Source organism: Drosophila nasuta, chromosome 3 (assembly GCF_023558535.2).
Source record: "Drosophila nasuta strain 15112-1781.00 chromosome 3, ASM2355853v1, whole genome shotgun sequence".
NCBI lineage: Eukaryota > Metazoa > Arthropoda > Insecta > Diptera > Drosophilidae > Drosophila > Drosophila nasuta.
The window spans coordinates 22494171-22515493 of NC_083457.1; the positions used below are offsets into that span (position 1 = coordinate 22494171).

The following is a 21323-nucleotide window of genomic DNA, read 5'->3' on the forward strand; positions in this document are numbered from 1 at the left end:
AAACACACAGAAACACACATATACGCTCTCACTAACTGACAGTCACTCATACACATGCATACATATTGGCAACACTTTCGTTTTTCGCATTGCTGTACCTTAAGAAACTATAAACTGTACATTCTGTACTTATGGACACTTCTTGGAAGTTCTTTAACTGTATTGAACAAAAACAACAAACAAACAAAGTAAACAACAACAAAGACAAAACAAACAAAAATTAAGAAAGAGAAGATGATAAACAAACTTAATAAATGGTAAGTTAATAAATGTTTAGCGTGTATTAGTCTGTAAGTTAGCACACAAACACTTGAACACTCACTCACACACACACTACACACATACACATGCCTGCCTATGTAAACTTTTTTATAACTAAACACACCAAAGAAAGAAAAGGACAACAACAAGAAACATACGTAAGCTTTACATAACACTTTCACTCGCATACTTACATACATACACACGCAACACGCGCTGAACCAGAATTGAAATATGTGAGCGATTTTTAACAATTTATACTACAAATACAACATACAACATCAACAAGAACAACAACAACTAGCTAAAACGAAAACAAAATACATAAGCAATTAAACAATCCCATAGCGAAATTTTTAAAAGCTAACAACATAAATCATAAAACAAAAAGAAAACTAAATTAGCCTGTTGACAAAAATTGTAAAAGAAATGCAAAGTACACGAAGTTTGTATTCATCTTATGAGTATGATTTTGTAGCTTAATAATAACATCTACGTACATAGCTATATATAAACATACAAAATACTTATGCGTAAATATAAATATATAAATATGAGAAAAACTATAGTGAAAAAAGAAACGTAAAATGAATAAAGAAATCACAACCACCAATCAATGTAAAACTAAATTAAACGACATTCAATGTAGCTTATTTATAACATATGGAAACGATGCATTGAGATATTTAATTTCGTACATTGGTTTGCAGAAAATACAAATAAAAAACTGATTCTTAAAACGCTTTCTGTGTTCTTTCTTTTCCATTGCTAAAGCTTTAATGTTCGAAAAAGCGCAAATCGCGCGCCACATTTTCAGTGTTGTAAAAAGCCCCGGGAGCACAAACAAGTTGGTAGCACTCTTTTGCTGTGACGTCATAAGTATACAGTAATCCATGACAATTTTTAATATATTGAGCATATATTTTACAAACGATGTCTAGTTTTTAACTTGATTGACAATGATATTAATTAACTAAATCGGAAGTCTAGTGAATTTACGTTGTTTTATTATAACTATTCGCAACTCGTTACTTTAACTGTTGAAAAAATTATTTTTAAGTATTTTCTTAGTATATTTTAACTGGAAGTGGTACATTTTTATAAACGTACATTTTGCGTATTAATCTTACGGCCACACTGGTAAGCTGCAGCAACAACAAACAATTCACAATAATGGTATGTGCCTCTGTCTTTTGCTATTGCAATTTGAGTAATTTTTATTAAATTGCTATAATGCTTATATCAGCAGACTATTGAAAATTAGGCGAAGGTGTCACGAGTCACAGCAACAGACGCCACACGGGGAACAACAACCACATAGCAATTTGGGGGACGTTGACGTTGCGGAAGACGGTCGTCGCTTAAAAGATACGGAAGTATTTTTGGTGCTGAAAACTTGATTAAACACTACCTTGGAGCTAGTGATCAGCGACTGATCAGCGTACTGAGCCATGGCCGATGCAGGAGGTATTGCCGAAAATGCGGCTGAAATCGCAGTTGTCAATGCAATCAATAATATCAATGGGCGCAATCGTATCATTGCAGGTGGACTTGGGGGTGGTGCAGGGCAGGTAAGAAGCAGGCCAACACACACTCACTCATACCGACACATGCTTGCACACGCACACAGACGTATTAAAATGCTGCTTATCTTTGTTTCCAAAATGTAGAATAACATGATGAATATGCGAGATCGGCTATTCCATGCGATTTACTTTCGCGTTGCCGCCACCTACGCAGAGCTAGTGCCACGGCAAGTATCTAATCAACATGTTTAATCCGTTATTATTAATTGATATCTCTTTATCTCGTACGCAGCAAGGTGCAGTTGGCCATTGAATATCTGCTGCTTCTCAAGGCGTTGGTCTTCTTCTTTACACTCGTCTATGTCCACACGGCCTTCATAAAGAATCCCTGCTCGTGTCTGCAGGAAGTGCAAAACTGGCCACGAGACGGCGTCATAAGAGTGGAGATCATACCATATCTGGCGGAGAAACGTGCCATTTGGGAGGGTATCAAGGCCGACAAGCAGCTGCTGCAATCACTTAAGCATACTTAGTGCGTAAATACTGACGAAGTTAATTAGTTCAGCTAATTAACGCCTCACTTTGTTTGCAGTCACTACGATGTTGGACCGCAAACGCTGGACAATCACAATCGACTGAGACGCTATGAGGCAATACTACGCAAACTTGGCGCTCCAGTGCGTCCTGTGCGCGCCTACAGCAATGAGACTCTTTATTTCTACTTTGAGGCCATCAATCTGCTGGACAACTATGAGCATCCCAGCGCTATACCATTGAAGACGGAGGACGATGATGATGGTAAGTCGGTAACTTTATAGAGACTACGTTACTCATTTTTAAAATCCTTTCTAGACGAGCAATACATTGTGGAGTACTCGCTGGAGTATGGACATCTGCGTCTTTCGGCGGCTACCCGTAAGCGTCTCAATATACCCGTTTTAACTGTCCAATTGGATCCGAATACGAACAAGTGTTTTGGCGACAAGCTAACGCGATATTTGCTCAAACGTTTGCTGGGGTAAGTGGGACAGTTGACAGCTGGTCAAGCTCATTTGATGTAACCTGATTTGCCCGTTGCAGTTACGATGATTTGCTAATGGCCTCGGTGCGCACAATTGCCGAGAAGGAGGACAACAAGGGATATTTGCGCAACGTCATCACTGGCGAGCATTATCGCTTCGTGTCCATGTGGTGGGCAGCTTGGAGCAGCTATCCAGCTGCGTTGTCTGTCATGCTGCTCTTTGTATGTCGCTTGTTGTACTTTAAACTCTTGTCGTTTTCTATTAATTGTATGATTTTCATTTCCAGACGTTTTCGGTGTCAATGCTTTTGCGTTACTCGCATCATCAGATCTTTGTGTTTATCGGTAATTAACCAAGGCATTTGAACTCGTAGTCACCTTTTAAATACTGTCTTGATCTTTTAGTTGATCTGTTGCAAATGCTGGAGTACAATGTGTCAGCACGTTTTCCCATTGCCCCACTCTTGACGGTCATTTTGGCGCTAGTAGGTGTGCATTGAACGAATTGTTTTGAAATCACTTGCAAATTGACACTAATTTGTTGCATTTTTTTGGCAGGCATGGAGGCCATCATGTCGGAGTTCTTTAACGATACCACAACGGCATTCTATATTATATTGATTGTATGGATCGCTGATCAATTCGATGCCATCTGCGTGCACACAAGCATCACAAAGCGTCATTGGCTCAGGTGCGTAGACACGGTTTTGCCGTCTATCTGTCTGTCAGTGTTATCATTTATTTACTTTTGTTGCAATCATTGTGCAATTGTCTGTGTCAAGAGAGAGAGAAGAGAAATGACAAATTCAATTACATTAAGTCGAACGCAATCCTTTTGGTGTCCAGCTGCTGCTGCCCCAGCACTTAACAGTTCATTTCGTTTGGGGGTTTGTTACTGTTGTTGTGGTTGTTGTTGTTGTACTTCACACTCTCAGAGCTGCTTCCCTGGAACAATTCGTTTTGTTTGTTCGTTTTTCGCTTTCGTTTCGTATCGTTTGGTTGTTATTTGAAAATTAACTTGGCTTGCGCAAGCCTCCCCCGGGGCCAAAGCAAATCGACCAACACCAACCAAGACCACTGCTCTATGTCCTCCTTTCCCATCCCCACTTTGGTGCAGAGAACTGAATTTCATCACTTAAGTCAACAAGCGTAACCCAAGCTCTGACTGCTTCTTTCTATTCTCTGACCCATTCCCAACTGAGCCGCGCCATTAGCAAACATTTAAATAAACTTGTTTGTAATATCTGCGCATAGGAAACGAAATAAGTGAAAACATGCCAAAAAAAAAAACGAATGAGAAGGCTACTTAGGAGTGTGCTCGACTGCAACATACCTGTAAATGCAGCTAAAACTACAGCTAAATATTTGAACTATAACATATATACTTCAAATAATTCTTAAAATATTAAATCATGATATAATTTAATGCAGATGAAGAGAGCAGGATAAAATCCAAGGCAAACGTTGATCTGCTTAGCAGCAACACGATTCTTATAATTAATTTTAGGTGCAGCTAGCTATTTTATTTATAAAATATATACTTCAAATAATTATTATAAACATTTTAAATGCTGCACATTGTTGCTTGGTTAAATTTTGATGCGGTTTAAAAGAGTTTGATAAAGTTATTAACCATACGATTATTATAATTTAATTTTCAATACATAGAAAAGTCGCTTACCACAAAATTATAATGCCCATCTAAACCATGTGTAGCTCCTATAAAAAACACATACTTCTCGTACTCTCTCGACTGCTCTATAAACATTAATGACCACGCACGTCACAACAACAAAACTCAATCAGGCCGCAGGAAAAACAACTGCTGTTGCCTCAGTTGCTGCTGCCGTTTTCCCCTTTTACATATTTTTTCAAGTGAAAAGTCTACACTAAGGAGTGATGAAAGGGGACAGTGGGAGAGGGGAGGGATTGATGCGGTGGTAACTGGCGGCTACTTTGCGGTTTATTGCGCGCACTTTGCATAATTGAGAAGCTGGCGCGGAGCTAGAAATTATTTTTGGGTAACTGTCTGCCTGCCTCCCTAAACTGTCCTACCTCCCTCCCTCCCTTCCACTTGCTCCTCCCTCTTAGCATCACTTTTCATTTTTGAGAGCATTGAAGGCGGACTCTCGCATCAATAATTCAAAAAGACACTCCCGTATTCCCTTTATTCGTGCCATTTGCCGCCAGTTTTGCGTTTATGAGTGCCATTAGATATTCATGTGCCGGCATTTATCAATCACTATTCTCCCCCCACTCCCACAGCATCCCTTATATCCCTTGCATCCCCTCCTCGCCACCACTTGTTCGCTTGTTTTCGTGTTGATTTTGCGTAATTTGCGCCTGAATTAAAAGGCTATCAATGCGGCTTGGTCAATACAGCTGTTTGGGTCCACTTGTCCTATTTATGTTCATTAAACATTCATTGTCGCAAATCATTTTCAATTTTCTCCCACCCCAATGTGGCCTGTGCTCCTCCTCCTCCCCACTCTCTCGCTCTCTCTCACTCTCAACTTTAAGCTGGCTTTGCTTTAGGCTCTGCAGTTTCCTTAAACAAGCTGTTTTGATTTGTTGCTTAATGATTTCATAAGTTTGGAGGGCAAGTTTTGCCAAAAACTGCTTGCGAGACTTGAGGTTATTATGTGTGTGTTATATCTGCGTGATTTTATGGTTAAGTATATAATCTTTACGATGTATAATAAGTGCTTAATTGTAAACACAAAGTAAAGTTTTAGATTCGAGTAGAGTCTACAAACTCTGTAAATTGAGACAAAGATTTTGCAATATTTGAATTTATGGTTTATTGTACATTTGATAAATGCCTCCTATTTTTAAACACTTTAATTTCAAACTTATGTAAATCCAAATTGCTTGCAAATTTAGTTTCATCTTTGCCAAAATTTGTAGCAACTCATTCAGTAAAAATATATCATTTTCTTTGCCAATTTTAAATATTTGTTATGTTATTATTATGCCACGTTTTTTCTGTTGTATAGAAAATGTTGTGACTGCTTTATTGATTCTTTGCGAAAAATCAAATCAATCATAAATGTTTAGAGCTGGAAGAGTGGAATTCTTGGGTTTTGTGACCGCAAAAAACTGATTGTTGTTGTGAAAGGAAAGTTTTGGAAAATGTTTACCTAGGAAATGAGCATTCCCAGCTTATTTTGGGATGCATTCATAACCAGAGGAAGCAAGGGAAAAGAATGGCAAAGAAGCATATGCAGATTTAGTCCCAGCCTTTTTGCTACTTGTTTCCTTCTAACTCCTGCTGCTCTTCCCTCTTTTTCCCGGTCGGACGTTGGCTACAAGTAAAAATTAATTTTGTGAAAAGTCAAAACATATTGGCAGAGCTCATCATACACACACATACACTGAGAACGTGTGTGTGTGGGCTGTGTACTTTGGTACGGTTTAATTTTGCTGTTATTGACCGCCTGAAGCAATCGCAAAAAGGGGCAGAGAAAGTTGCTTCTCTTTTCTCCCCTTCTATGTGATTCTTGCTTGATGCTGCTGCTCTGACTTCTCCTGCGGTTATGGGTTATGGGTTAGCATCCTGACTGCTGCGCAATCCTTTTTGCAACCCAGAGGCTGCTGCTGCTCCTGATGCTGCTGCTTGCTGCGTACATCCTGTGTTTGCCCTGTCTGCCCAGTTTTTGGGTTGCCTGTTTGCGGTTAGCTGCCATTCAAGTTTGCCATTAAAGTCATTTGCGAAATCTGCGCAGAAATGAGAGTGTGTGTGTGTGTGAGCCACAATTAGTCTCTCTCTCTGTCACAAAAACTGCAATGATGCAGCTTAACTCCCGCTCCCGCTCCCGCTCCCCCTTCCTCTACGTCTCCCATTCCATGTTGATTGTGTTTTGGTATTTGGGCTAATTGACTGCCGACGTCAGCGACTTTTAAAGTGGCATCAAAGCAGCGACTCGTTTGTGGCACGTTTAAAATAACGCTGTTAATCGCCGTTTAATGAGCCGGGCGCCAAAATGTATAGAGCCACATAATTTGGCACCCCTTTTCATCCTCAAACTGCTTGGTTACCTTGAGTTCCCCCTTCATGCGCCTTACTTCAACTCTCCTCTGACTTTTGCCCTGTGGCTTCGATGTGCCGCGTAATGCTTCTTTTGTGCTTAAATCTGGTTGCCACGGCACGGCGCAGACAGCGACGACACGTATTAAATGAGCTGCAAAAGTGTGTGCAGAAAGATGCTGCTAAAAGCCAGCCCAAGCTTCAAGCGACAAGCAACCAGTTACAGCAGCTAAGAGCTCTAAGAGTTGGGAGCTGGAAGCAGGCAACAACATGACTGCCGGCTACGTACGCCACGCGAGAGTCTTGCGCAGATTGTTTGTCGCTGCTGTTGCTGTCGCCTTGTGCTCCACGGCCAGACGGACGGACAGACAAAAGGGAATTGCGTGGCATCGACAGCGCCAACAACGACGACGGTGGCGGCGGCTTCAAAGAGCAAATTTTATCAGGCCAAAAAGGGTTTGAGTTTGGCGTTTTGGGTTGCGGGTTCAAGTTCGGGTTCAGATTCGGGTTCGGGTTCGGATTCGGCTTGTTGTAACAGTCGCAAGTTTGCCGCGCGCGTTTCAAGTAGCTGCCACCACTTCTCTTGCCACTCCCCCTCTCCGCCCACATCGTTTGGCGGCCAGCATAATCTTTTGGCTGCTGCTGCGCCTTTTGCTCGGCTGTTGTTTACACGCTTGTTATGCGTACCTACTTACAAATAAGTATGCTACACATACACATCGAATATATATATATATAGATGTACATCTACATCTATATTTTATGTATATATATAGATTTGTGTGCTTGCTTGTTATGCCCGTCATTTGTTTTGCTAGAAGGGTGTATAGCAAGGCTGTCGACAGATAAATTTGATTTTAAAATAGATGTTCAGATTCATTTTCGATGCCACAAATCGAAATAAAGTACAGAAATTATTAACAGAAATTGAATGATAATGAAAAACATTTCGCGTACGACACTATCAAAAGTGAAAAAACATATACCAAAACAATTTTTTTATTTAAGTAGTACATATGAATCTTGTAGCTGTTCATTATCACTTTAGTTAGAGCTAAGAATAATTTTCTGTTTAAAGATAATTTCAAAAACAAATTTCCTACAATAATTAGGTTATTACAATTTCTTGAATAATCGAACTAAACTTAAGCCGTCCTTAGAACTTTGAACTATATTATTGTTTAATCGCTTTCTAATAAAATGAAATTTAATAATTTGAACTTTTTTCTCAACTATTGGTGAAAGTGCTTGAACTTTTTGTACATATAGAAGATTCGAATTAGAAATTGTTATTTGAACAATTTCTTTAGCTAACTGCAATGTAACTACATATATTTGAAAAAATTAAAAGAATGCAAATTAAGAGCCAAAAGATAGCCAGCAAATATTTAAATAAAATAATAAGAAGACTTGCTTTAATATAGTTTTTATTTTAATGTAGACAGTTTCTTGAAGCTTTCCTTTTTTTTCAAGTCTATTCAAACCCTTTATATTAATACTGTCTATTTAATACTCTCTAAAAATGGCCAACGGGTATCTCCGAGTCAATCACTCTCCTGGCTTTAACTTACAAGCTTGTTATTGTTGCCAGAGTTGTGCTTGGGGTTCGCTTGGGTCGCCGTCACTTGGCTCCTAGGTGGCACTCAAAGGTGGCGGTTTAGCCTCGACATCAACGTCAATGTTCAAGCCATTGGCAACGCGCATTGCTCCGTCCCCCTCTTCCCCCTTCCCCTCTTTTGAAGCCCGTCAGTTCGTCAGTTCGTGCGGCCTTTTGCCCTTCAACCCTTCACGCCATGGCAGCCCTCCGCCCTCCGCGTGCTGCGACTGCTGTTTGCTGTTTTTCGTGTTGATTGAGATCATGTTACGCAAAGTATAATTGCGTCAAGTTTGTTTTGCTGCCATAACTTTTGTCCGCGAGCCAACGCCTCGAACCCAATCCTCATTCTCCCTTCCATTCGCCATCCAAGTGAAATGCCAATGCCTGAAGTGGCTTGCCCACTCTTTTGGTGTGTGCGTGTGTGTGTGTGTGTACACGCTTGTTGTTCAAAGGTGCAGTTGATGAGTGTTCATAACGAGGCAAAATCGCTTCATTGTTATACGCATATAGTGGTTGTTTGCTTTTTCTTTGCGTTCGTTTCTTCTTTTTTTAATTTTTTATTATTCTCTTCTCTTTTTGCTGTAGTTGTTGTTGTTGTTGCTTGTTTGTTTGTTTATTTCGTTGTTTGTTTGCCAACGTGGCGTATGCGCAACGTGCCCTTCTATGCAAAACGAACTGCTTGAATTTATGCATAAAAATGGGTCGTTTACACGCATTTATCAATGAATATACATTTCCACACACACTCCAACACACTCACTCTTTAGTTTTGTTATATTTCAATTAAGTGAATCACGAATTCAGAAAAATAGTTTACATTTGTCACGTTTCATAACAATTGTCAGAGAGCGAGAGCGGGTGTTAATTGATATTCTGCAGCTTCAATCAATTTGTTACTGCATATCAATAACATCGCAAAACGAATGAAATATACAGACTCGTATGTCTAGACAGCGCAGTGGGCGCATTTTATTTCATTGTCATATTTATGCAAATAAACAATTATGCAATATGCAAATTTTACAAGAATTACTTTGAGCTCAACAATTGATAAATTTAATTAATTTGAATTGTACTTTTACTTTATGTTAAATGCGAAACAAGAGTTTGCTTTTAAAAACTTGTAATTATTTAAATGTATGCTGAAAAGTAGGCAACATATGTTACACTTTTCTTGCGTATACGTGATATGCAGGGCTGGCTGTAGACTTTTAATTAATAGTGTTAACAGTCGGTAAACCACTTTGATAATTGATTATGATTTATTCTAAACTTTTTCTGATATTACCAATGTTTCACTTAATGAAAATCAAATTATATTAATTACATATACATATGTAAGTAGTAAAACAAATTTGAAAGTAAATATACACCTCCAAAATTTAAAATTTCGCTAAAAAAATGTTATTGAATTAATACTATTCACGTTTTTCTAATTTAAATTGTATTATGTTAATAATTAACTAAATTATCTAAACAAAATTAGTTTTTGGAATATTCATTAAAAGAACAAAAAGAATCACATAATTTGTGATCAACAAAAATAAATTAAAATTGGTGTTATTTTTATATCACAGGAATATATATCAAATTCTATATTTGCTACGAATTTAATATGAAATTTTCGATCAATATTTGGAAGATTTTCTGTGAATTATAAGTTTTAATTGTTGTAACTATTCGAGACCAAATTAAATATGCTTAAAGCTCATATATAAATAATTTAGCCGTAAGATTGGCTAACAAATTTTAGATGCCATTCGAATTGTTGATGTAATTTGTATCTTTGTAAGTTATTGATTATAATTAGACTGTTCCATTCTGATTGAGAATATAAAATGAAAGGAATATTAAGAACTTTCTATTACAAATATAAATCTTCTGCTAACTTTATAACAATTGGCTTGCAATGAAGTTATGAAGTTCAGTGTAATGTCAATGCATTCGATATCTAGAATGTTATTCATTGGCAAATCACAGTTAACATTTTTATCGAAAATTAGCATACATTTTTGGCAGAAGAGCAGACAAAATAATTACTGTTTGGCAGCGTAAGAGCTTAGCTAAAGTTGTGCTACACTTGGCTGGGAACGTTTCGTGGAAGATGTTGCAACAAGTGCTGGCATTTATCGTAGCACTTTAACCAAATTGCTTGGATTAATGCAGCAGCAAGCACTTTGCTCGCGTCATATTTATAACCATTTCATTCAATCGGTTTAACCAATATGCTAATGCTGTGGTGTGTGTTGTGACGCACTTTGAGCTGATGTGTAAGCTTCGTTAAGGTGTGTGGCTCAAGTGTTTGCTAGCTCATTGGGCACTTTAGCCATTATTCGCCGCCCTTTGCTGCAGATGCATCCCTTTTGCAACTGCAACTGCAGCTGCAGCTTCATCTTCATCTTCGTCTGTGTCTCCTCTCAGCCATCTTTGCCGCTTGCCTCGTTTGCTGGCGACAAATAAACACTTGTGACGCTGATCGGATCAGCATGCTTCATACCACTTCCTATCTACTGCCTTTTTTTCGCACTCTCCCTGACGCACCTTGAAGCAAAGCTGTCTGCGTGTTGTTTGCTCTGGGGCTGCTTATTTAACCATGCAACGTTGCTGTTGCTGTGGCCGTTGCCAACACACACACACAGACAGACACACACATGCAACAGTTGTGTTGACAGAGTCCTGCCGTTCAGTCCCTTTCTACCCGACGTCTGTTGGCGTTGCAACATCATTTGCCCTCATTTCCGTTCGGTCGAAGGATATGAATGCCAATAGCACTTCCTTGGAGCACATCCGTTGCGACACGCCGAAGATGGAGCAGCAGTTGTGGCACGAGCAAGGGGCAGGAGGGAAGAGACAGGAGCAGGGGCAGGACTGCGGCACGAGGTTGTTCCGCCCGCTTGGCGCTTGTCAACGCTACGCTACATTAGGAAAACGAATGAAACGGAAACGAACAAGCGATAAGTGTTGTCTACGTGTCGTTCGCTTTCACTGTCTCCACTCGAGTGCCTGCTGCTGCGTGGGGGGAGAGCGCGGAAATTGCTGCAAGGCTCTGTGTGTGTGTGTGTGAGTGTGGTACGATGTGTCCATAATGTTGCCACCCGCCTATGGAAAGGCTTACCCACCAAATAAGTGTCGTGTGTCTTCATTTGTCGCTGTCGATTGTGATGTTCGTTCTCATGACTGTCTCTCTCGCTCTCCCTCTCTCTCTCTCTCTTTCTCGGTGTGTGTGTGCACAATCAACTCAAATTAAATTCAATAACATAACTCAATCATGGCCATGCCCTGCCCTTATCCATGTGATCCACACCCACACGCAACAATAACAACAACATCGATGTACGTCCGTTGTCGTTGTAAAAATAAATTAAAGTTGAAATTCCTTCGGACGCTCTTTGATGACTGTCCGACTTCCTCGCTGTCTCTGTCTCTCCATCTCTTTGGCTGTTTATGGTTATGCCCATTGTCCATCGTCCAGCTGCTTATCAATAAAACCAGCGTCGCCGCGTGTCGCTCATTGTGTTTATTATTTGTTGTCTTTTCGCTCGCACAACAATTCAACTAACAGCGGCCAGCAATTATTTATATTATTAAATCCTCTTGAGTGTGTCCTCGCCATTGTGTGTTGGCACTTGTTGTTCTCCTCTTTCTCTTCTTTCCTTTTTTATATACTCTCTTTCCTGGCTAGACCACTCGACGAGTCATTCATGCGGCACAGTCGACTCCTCCTGGCAATTTGACCGAGTTTCACAGCAATAAACTTGTTCAACTTTTCATTATTAACAGCCAACAAAATTTATTGATAGTTGTGAACTTTGTTAGCAAGAGAATCTGCTGATGTTTTTGTTGTTCTTGGAAAAGCGATAAAAAAGAGTTAACTACTGTATAAACTAAAGGCACTTTTCTTTAAACAAAAGCAACAATTATGAACATTTTTAGAGAAAATGTTAAGCTATTTAACTTTTCTTTTAATTGAGAATCAGTTACAAATGAAAATAGATATAGAGAAAGATAGCTAGATATAGAGATAAATAATATAGTACTATAGATAATAAAACATCAAAGCAGCTATCAACTATTTAAACAACTGTCTAAGCATTCTTGTCTTAAAAAATAAATTATATTGAACTAATGCTTCACTTTTTTGATCATGATAAACTTTTAGCAGAAGATGAAAGCAATATAAGAATCACAAATTACTTGTTTAATATATAATATATATATATTTCTTAAAAATTATACAAAATTTATTATATATGTACATATATAGACACTTTTGATTAAGAAAAACTGTTAGTAGAAGGGGAATGAGGAGGACAAGAGAAGCAGGAGAAACATAAATCGAAGAGCTAGTACTAAATGATGAAATGATAATTTTAATATTTCCTTATAGAAGTTTAATTTGTAATAAAGATCCTAAATCCAGCACAAAAGCAATAAAAAAGCACAAATTGTAGATTTTAATCTTAATTATACAATTTACTTATTGTTTAAACAGACAGATTGTAAATAAAAGAAGAGAGAAAAAAAATTATTAGTAAAAGTTAAGAGAAATAAAAGAAGCATAAATCGAAGAGCTGCAAATGATTTAAAATATATATGTAATATTTTCTAATAAAAGATTAAACTGTAAGATATAGCCTAAACAGACTAGAAAGCAATAAGAGAAGCGCAAATTGTAGAGAAATTATATTGTAAGAAATTATATAAAATATATGTCTAATATTCATTAAGATGAACCTAAACTGTTAAGCTTTAAGTGCCTTAATTATACAGAGTATTTGGTAGTCGATCAGCTGAGTGAGCAATTGTCATAAGTGTTATTGTTGTGCCTCTGTTGTCAGTCCAAGGCGTTACTTATGTCATAGATGTCTGCGTGTCCTGCTGCGGTCCGCTTGTCTGGCTGTCTGACCCATTTCTTTACAGCTTAGCTGGCATTTGCACAGGCGAGTGAAAAACATTTGAAGGACGGGCTGTGGGGAGGCAAAAGTAATAAAAATAGAAAACAATAATTTGTTGCTTTTTATTTTAGCAATATTTAATATAAAGCTATCGAAGAACGTTGGCTATCAACTGCAGAGACAAACTCACACACTGAAAATACTTACATAACTCACATATTTATTGACGAGGGTTTGACGACTCCTTCCTCTTTCCCCCTTCCCACACACACACTCAGTAGGATATATTCCATTAGAATTTAAGAATGTTGTTGCTGTGCTGTTATTGATATTAATTCAACTGTTGTGTTTGCTTACAGATTCTTCTACCTATATCACTTTGCGTTCTATGCGTATCACTATCGCTTCAGTGGACAATATCGTACATTGGCGCTGCTCTCCTCCTATCTATTCATTCAGGTAACTATGGATGCATTACGCTTTGTCCTTTGTCGCTTGTCGGCTGTCGGTTGCTTGCGCAACTGACGCCAGTTTCCGCCTGTCAACTGCATGACAAATTATCCAGCGCATTATTCTCCACCGAATGTCGCTCGGACTGTCTATTTGCCTGCTGCCTGCTGCCTGTTCTGTGCTCTTCAGCTCTACTCACGTGTAGACTGCAGCAGCTCACGTGTCAGCCAACTCATTGCATAACTCAACCCGATCCCACTTCTCTCTCTCTCTCTCTTGCAGCACTCGATGGTGTTCTTCTTCCATCGTTATGAGTTGCCTGCCATTATGGCACAGCGTCATGTCTTCTTCATTACGCGAAATCAACTAAATGCAGCAGCTGGTGGCGCAGCAGCGGGCGCAGGAGTCGCAGGAGCAGCAGCAGCTGGAGCTGCAGCTGAAGATGGAGCTAGAGCAAGAGCAGGCGCTGTAGGGGATGCAGCAGAGGCGGGACAACAGGCTGCTGTGCAACGTGCGCGTGTCATTGTAACGCGACTCTTTCGTCAACTGGCTGCACAGCGACAGGGACAACAACAGCAGCAAGCTGGAGCTGCCGCTGGCGGTGGAGCTGCTGATGCAGCTGGAGCGGCAGAGCCACAGCAACAAGCTGGAGCGGACAATGCAACGGGTTTCGGCAATTTGAGACGTTTGCCGTTGGTTGGACGCTGGTTGCAACGTGGACCGCAATTCACGACCGTGCGTCGCGTGTTTTTGGGCCAGGGTCATGGACCTGTGCAAATGATGCATGTGCGTGTTCAGCGCATCAATGTGGCCGACATCCCTGGGCTGCAGACGCGTGCAGCTGCCGCCGCTGTAGCTGCTTCAGCCGCAGCAGCAGCGGCAACAGTTGCTGCCACGGCAGCAGCCGAAGCGGCCCAAGCAGCAGCAAATGCGGCAGCAACACTAACAACCACAGCAGCGCCAACATCCACACCAATTACACCAACAACAGCAGCAGTAACAACACCAAGCGAAGGTAACTAAAACTTATCGAGCATTGCGAATGGGAAACTTTTGCTTGCAGTTCATTGCGCTTAATTGGCGGCTTTAACTCTTAAGCCTGGCCCAAACGATTTTTCGGCCAAAATGCCACAAATAACGATGGTCGCGTTGGCATGGCAATGCAACGCCACACTTGCGACTTGCCACATGCCGCATGCCACACATCGCACACCCCACATCCCACACGTGTGTAATCGAGCGAAAGATAAATTTAAATATTCGTTTAAGCTGCACTCGAAAACGCAGTCAGCAAATGGGAAAATGCGAATAACCCAAATAGAAGAAGCGATTCAAATAATGTACAGTCAAGCTTGCTCCCGACCAACAGCGTTAATTTTATATATAAATTTAATATCTTCAACGTATACTTAATTTTAGTGGACTACAAATAATGTTCAGCTTAAGAGTATGCAATACATTTTAAATCCGCAGCTTGCAGCTGTTAATTGACAGCACGCTGTTAATAACATAAACAGCTAACATTAGCAATCATTTTAATATAACAGCTTAAAAGTAGGCAACACATTTTAGAAAATCCTTGCATAGCTGCAGCTTAAAAGTGGGTAACATATTTTGTGAAGGCATTAAGTGAGGAAATTTTGTTATGAGGATTTTGAATTTCCGCTGGCATAAGCAATTTTTGTTTGAATTGAAAAGCTGATTACATAGAGTTGCATTCGTTATAGCAAAGTTTGACTGTAGCAAGCAGCATGTGTAAAAAATCAGTGGCAATAAATGTCAAAGAGGCGCCGCACTCGAACATGAAAACAGTCAATATTAACGATATAAAATATAAATATGTGCAACCCATACCATACTCCAGTCGCCCCTGGGCAAATCTCTCACTCCACTTTGTAGTCTATTTTCCTTTTTCGTATTTTTTTCCCCCGTTTCATTTTATTGTATTTATTTTCTTTCTTTTTTTGTATGTTAACAATAATATGAAATTATTTCTCAATTCGCTTTGCGAAAAAGTATTTGAGTTGAGAACGAGCGAACGAATGTTTTGTAGATTGTAACGCGCCTGTCATTTCCTGTTTTATTTTCACTTTATTTCATTGCTAACTTTGCCATTCCTTGCATATTTTAGATGTCGAATCAAATCATGGACAAGGACGATGCGAAGCACCAGCAACGGCAACGGCAACAGCAGCAGCAACAACGATAAACAGCATCAATGATGCAGGAGCAACTGAACAGGGGATTGAAGAGAAAAACACTGGAGCTGGGGCAGCAGCGGAAGCATCTGAAGACAAGCAGGAGCTGGGGCATGAGCTGGGTTTCAATCTAGGGCAGGCAGCCGTGCCCAAGACTTTGAAAAATCTAAATTCCGCTACGGCGGATATTATAAATATGCCGGATACAACAACAACAGCAGCAGCATCAGCAGCAAAAACTATTGCAACAACATGGGTTAAGTCTGAGGATGAGAATGAGGATAAAGCGGAGGCTTTTGGTCTGCCATTGGCAAAGCAATTAGCAAATAATTTGCCATCTCGAAGCACGCAGCAGACGCAGCCGTCAAAAGAGAGGCCAGGTGAAACCCAGAGCAGTCCACTGTTGCATGCCCAAAGCATTTCCACTGACCAGCAAAAGGAGCAGCAACCAACAACAACAACAATTAGAGAAACATCTGCCGCCTCTACAGCGACGTCAAAACAATCCAGAGCAGACGCGAAGGCTGAGCAAAAGCAGACTGCGACTCAGCTTGGAATTGAGTTTGAGTTTGAGTTGGGGACCGAGTCCAAAGCCAACGCAAGCACAATGATGGATGGCAGGCAAACAGTTGATTTTATAGAAGGCGACAGCTTCACGTCAACAGCAAATTACAACGATGTCGACGCCATTGCAAACCACATAGAGAAAGAGTCGGAGAAAGAGTCCGAGGAGCGGGAGAAACAGGGGGAGCTAATGAAAACTCTACCACATACATCAAACCAAGTGACAAGAGCAGCAGAAGCCGCAGCAACCAACAACTGAATAAGAAAGACAAACCCACAATCCACCCCCATCCCAAAAATAGAAGTGGAGAAGGAGGGAAGGGGGAATTGTGTACGGCAATCCCGAAATACAAGATGTTAAACAAGCATGAAAACAGCTAGTAAATTTTAGATAATTTGTCTGGTGTACTTATGTCTAGATCATGCAAGCTGTCTGCGAATGAATGCGACTGTGTGTGTGTATCTTTATGAATGAGTGAATGGGTGTATGTGTGTGTGTGTGTGTGTGATGTGTGTGGCTAGACAACATTTCATATGTGGTTGCATGCTAAACTGTGTTACTTAGTGATTTTTAACTACTAACTAATGTGTTATACTATTTTATTTTGGGGTATCATCCATGGCAACGACGAGATGCGAGGCGATGCGACGCGGCGTGATTTTAATTAGCAGCGAAACAAGTCCAGCAACAAATGTATTTTTACTTTGCTATCATATGTCACATGAGCATGCAACGTGCCGCAAATAAATTTACAGTTTATTCATTCATACATTTATAGCTAGTCGCTTAGCAAAAACCTGAATAAAATATATATAAAAAAAGAATGTGAGGAAAACACAATTTCGATGCGCTTTTCTGCTTGGCTTTACACAGTTAATGAACTATTTTTAATGCAAAAGGAAATGTTCTATTTTTTAAGTTAATATATATGCGTGTATATTATTTTATTTGTTATTGGTTATGCGCCAAATGAAATTGGTTTGTCTTTCCTTTGAGCAACAATACAAAAAACATATTTCATATTGCATTTTATTCCCTCCAAAAAAACAAAAAAGAGTGCGGTAAATGTATGTAAATACTTTGCAATTGTCAAATATTAAATTGTCTATAAAGTCAGATTATTATTATTATGATTTTTTTGTATATTAATAATAAACACGTTTCGTTTGACTGCAACGACGCCCGCTGCAAGTTAATTAAAAACTTTCAACTGATTTGTATTATATTTCATTTAATTTCACCTCTGTGTGCGTGCTGTGTGAGAGTGTGTGGGTGTGTGGGTGTGCGTGTGTGTGTCACACAACATTTGCTGAGACTTTCAAATTAAGCAATTAAAACAAAAGTTGTCTACTGTAACATTTTCACAGTCTCTTGAAGTGAAGCGAAAAAAACCCTTCTTATACTATATGTAATATTACAACTTACTATATTATAAATATATACATAAACTATACAATTTATCACTTAAAATAAATGCGTAATTTATTGGGAAGGAATAAAAGATGAATAATCTTGAATCCACCTTTGATATGCTACACATAAAAAGGGCTCTTTAAAAGTAAGTTAAGTATACGCACTGTGAACCTAATTGAAATTAAAGATAAACAAATTATGCGCCATCAAGAGAGCTGAAAGTTGAACTTGATCTGCATATTTCGGTTTTCGCATTAACTTTGCAAAAGCAAAAGCACAAAGTAAAAGTAATAATAATAATAATAATATTGATTATGATAACACCAGACACAGGGACGACGTTTGGCAATCTCTTTCGCATGTCTGTCTTAAATGCTCAAGTCAATGCTTAGCTTTAGCTGCTGATAGATTTTATGCATGCCAATGTCTCATGCTTATCCCCAAACCAAACGGCATTGGCATCATCGCCGTCATCATCATCATCATCTTCATCGATATGTTGGGAGTTGCCCGCCGAAAAGTTTATGGCAAAGTATGTAAATAAAACAATGCAAATGTCTGGCGAGGCACATCACGGGCGTAGCTTGTTGCTAGAGATTGCTACTCTCCCTTCTCTCCCACCAAAAAATTGAGCAACTGAAGCAACGAGCAACTGGCAACTGGCGCTGTCAATGCGCATTCCTTCCAGTTCGTTGATGTGAGCCGAGCCGAGGCAAGCCAAGCCAAGCATCTTACAATAATAAACAAGGGCGTCGTGTGCGAGACTTCAGACGTCAGATGTGCGTGTTTTTGTGGTGTGTGTGGTGTGGCATCACGCTTGGCATCGCGATACCGAAGGTGGTTGCAAGACACTCCTGACTGTGAGCAAGGTGAGCCTTTGATTAACATCTTAACAGCCAAAAAAAGAAAACACATTCGCACACAAAATGAGTAACCTTATCAATACAAGAATGTGTATGAATATGATGGCGTCGTCTTCTACTCATCAACTTATTTGCTTATTATTTGCTCATTTGTTTCGGCATGAGAAACTTTTCAATAAAAGATGCGAATGTTGTCGCAACACAAAAAAATAAACAAATCATTTGCATATCATTAATGCAAATCATACTCCCTCCGCTTCCTGTTCTTTGTGTGTGTCACAATGTGCGTGAGAGTGTAAGTGTGTTGCTGTGTAGTTGTGTGTGTTTTCATCATTAAAAGGCTTGTCATACGAGGCAGCAACATCCAGCCAACATCCTATTTCAGCCAGCTCAGCCATCCGGTCTTTAAATGCGGCTGTTAATCACAAGTCAAACAAAACGTTGCATACTTTTCGGCGGCGCCAGCTAATTATACAATATGTGGTGTTCTGTGTTGTGCTGTGCTCTGTGTGTGTGTGTGTGCGTCTGTGTGTGTTATGGACATATGTTTGAAATGAATCTTAATTAGCTCTTTTGTTACACACAAAGCCGCAGGCACACACACACACAAAGAAAGGGAATATTATGTGATACTTTCTATTAAAGTCAATTTTCGGGGCAATGTAATTCAATAATTTACTGAAGCTTAACGAAGTTTTTGTGCCTCCTGCTCCACACACTCACACACACACATACATACACGCGTCTCACGTGGCCATGTCATTTGTATAGCTAATATGTCCTTTCATGAAAAATATCCTTTGAAGTGTCAAATAGTGTAACAAGTCGCAATTATCGCTTTGATTTACACACACAGAGCATAATTAAGAGAGTGCCAACATCAGAAACAACAACATACACGCACACACGTTTGTAACTGTATACTACATATATACGTACATATATGTTATATTTGTGATTTTACCTCGAGTCATTGTAATCAATCTTCATGCGAAACTTGCGTAACAAATTGTGAGCTCAAAGTTCAGCTTATTGATGACTTTAACACATAATTGATGTTACTTTTTTTGTTCTGTATTTTGCAGTTTTTGGTATTTGTAGAGCGAATCTTTGTTAACTACGTGTATTCTCAAGCAATAACAGTTGAATCAAGCACGTTATAGCTACGAGCATACACGTGGCCATATCAGATTGCCATGCATTTCCACTTGTAGTCACTTTGTTTCATTCACTTTTCTCTCTTTCGCTTTCGCTTTTGCTGTTTTTTAATTTTCATCAACTTACCCAAAGGCATCCAATTGCTGCTCGCTCTCTGCCAGCTGGTTAGCTATTTAACTGCAGGGTTTAAGTTTTTTTTGCCTCTTAGTTGGTGGTTTTGTGTTACGCCTGATATGCCTAATAATGCCCCAGCCGCAAAATTAATTGCACTATAATTTGTAATTAAGTTACAGGCCAAACACGAACATGACCAGGACGAGCAGCCAGAAGCGTCAGGTGGAGTGGAGAGTGGAGCGTGTTGTTGTGGTGGGCTGCTCATAAAATGCGCACAATACGCGATGCCTGGCGGGATGAGGAGGAAGAGGAGGAGGCGAAAGGCAACTCGAAACATTCTGTGCCTGTTGTCCAAGGGTTGTCTTCTCTCTTCCACCCAGCACTTGGTGTTTTGGTATGTGGCCGCTGCGTTGTTTCACTATAATTAATTAATTACATTACACAAACTTGCTGTCATCATTGTTGGTGCCGCTGCTGTTGTTGCAGTTGCAAAGTGTAATGAACAGAAGCAGCGAGTAGCAAGTAGCAAGCAGCAAACAGCGTATTATGGAGCAAGGATAGTTGACAACCATCCGCAATGTCACTTTCTATAAAATTAAGTTGTTTCGCAATCAGCAACTGCACCTTAGCTCTCTCTTTACCTTCATCTCGTCTTGCTTTCACTCTCTCTCTCTCTCGTTTCTCTGGCAATTATTTTGCAATTTGGTGGCTTGGGCAAAAGCCAATCAAACAACTTTCTGCCAACAAAATGCAAAATATATATAAAACTCAATTACTGCGTAGACATAGAGAAAGAGAGGCAGAGACAGAGAGAGAGAAAGAGAGAGAGCGAGAGAAGCGCACGCGACTGGGCGTAAAAAATGCATTAAAACTTATGGATTCTGGGATGCGCAAAAAGTTGAGCAACACATTTCAAGCTAATTAGCAGGTGAAAAGCGCTTTCCACATGAGACTCGCTGGCATTAATTACAAAATTTGTCTGTTTATTTCCGAGTCTCTCGCTGTCTGTTTGCCAATATCAAATTGTTTTCTTATATCTATCTATTTGTTTTTTATATATGTTCTTGTCGTATTTTTTTTGTTTTATTTGATGTCGTGTGTATTTCAGTGCCGTCGGCACAATCTGCGTCCTTTTTTCTTAACGGCTGCCTTGTCTCATGTTGCCACGTCGCCACATCTTCTTCTGTGGTAGCTGCTTCGACTGCTGCGACTGCTTTCGACTGCCCCCGAGGTTA

At 39.7% G+C, this 21323-nt stretch overlaps 1 protein-coding gene across 1 annotated transcript; it reads left to right on the forward strand.

Moving 5' to 3' along the window:
* The first annotated feature begins 1199 nt into the window (after positions 1 to 1199).
* Positions 1200 to 17743, forward strand: LOC132788668 (membralin). The gene is made up of 13 exons (XM_060796184.1): positions 1200 to 1437; positions 1508 to 1832; positions 1932 to 2018; positions 2084 to 2319; positions 2380 to 2585; positions 2640 to 2805; positions 2868 to 3030; positions 3096 to 3153; positions 3214 to 3297; positions 3367 to 3499; positions 13687 to 13786; positions 14060 to 14792; positions 15909 to 17743. Exons 2-13 carry the CDS (start codon positions 1713 to 1715, stop codon positions 16796 to 16798), a joined length of 2976 nt encoding a protein of 991 aa, XP_060652167.1. The 5' UTR covers positions 1200 to 1437; positions 1508 to 1712; the 3' UTR covers positions 16799 to 17743.
* The last annotated feature ends 3580 nt before the right edge of the window (positions 17744 to 21323 follow it).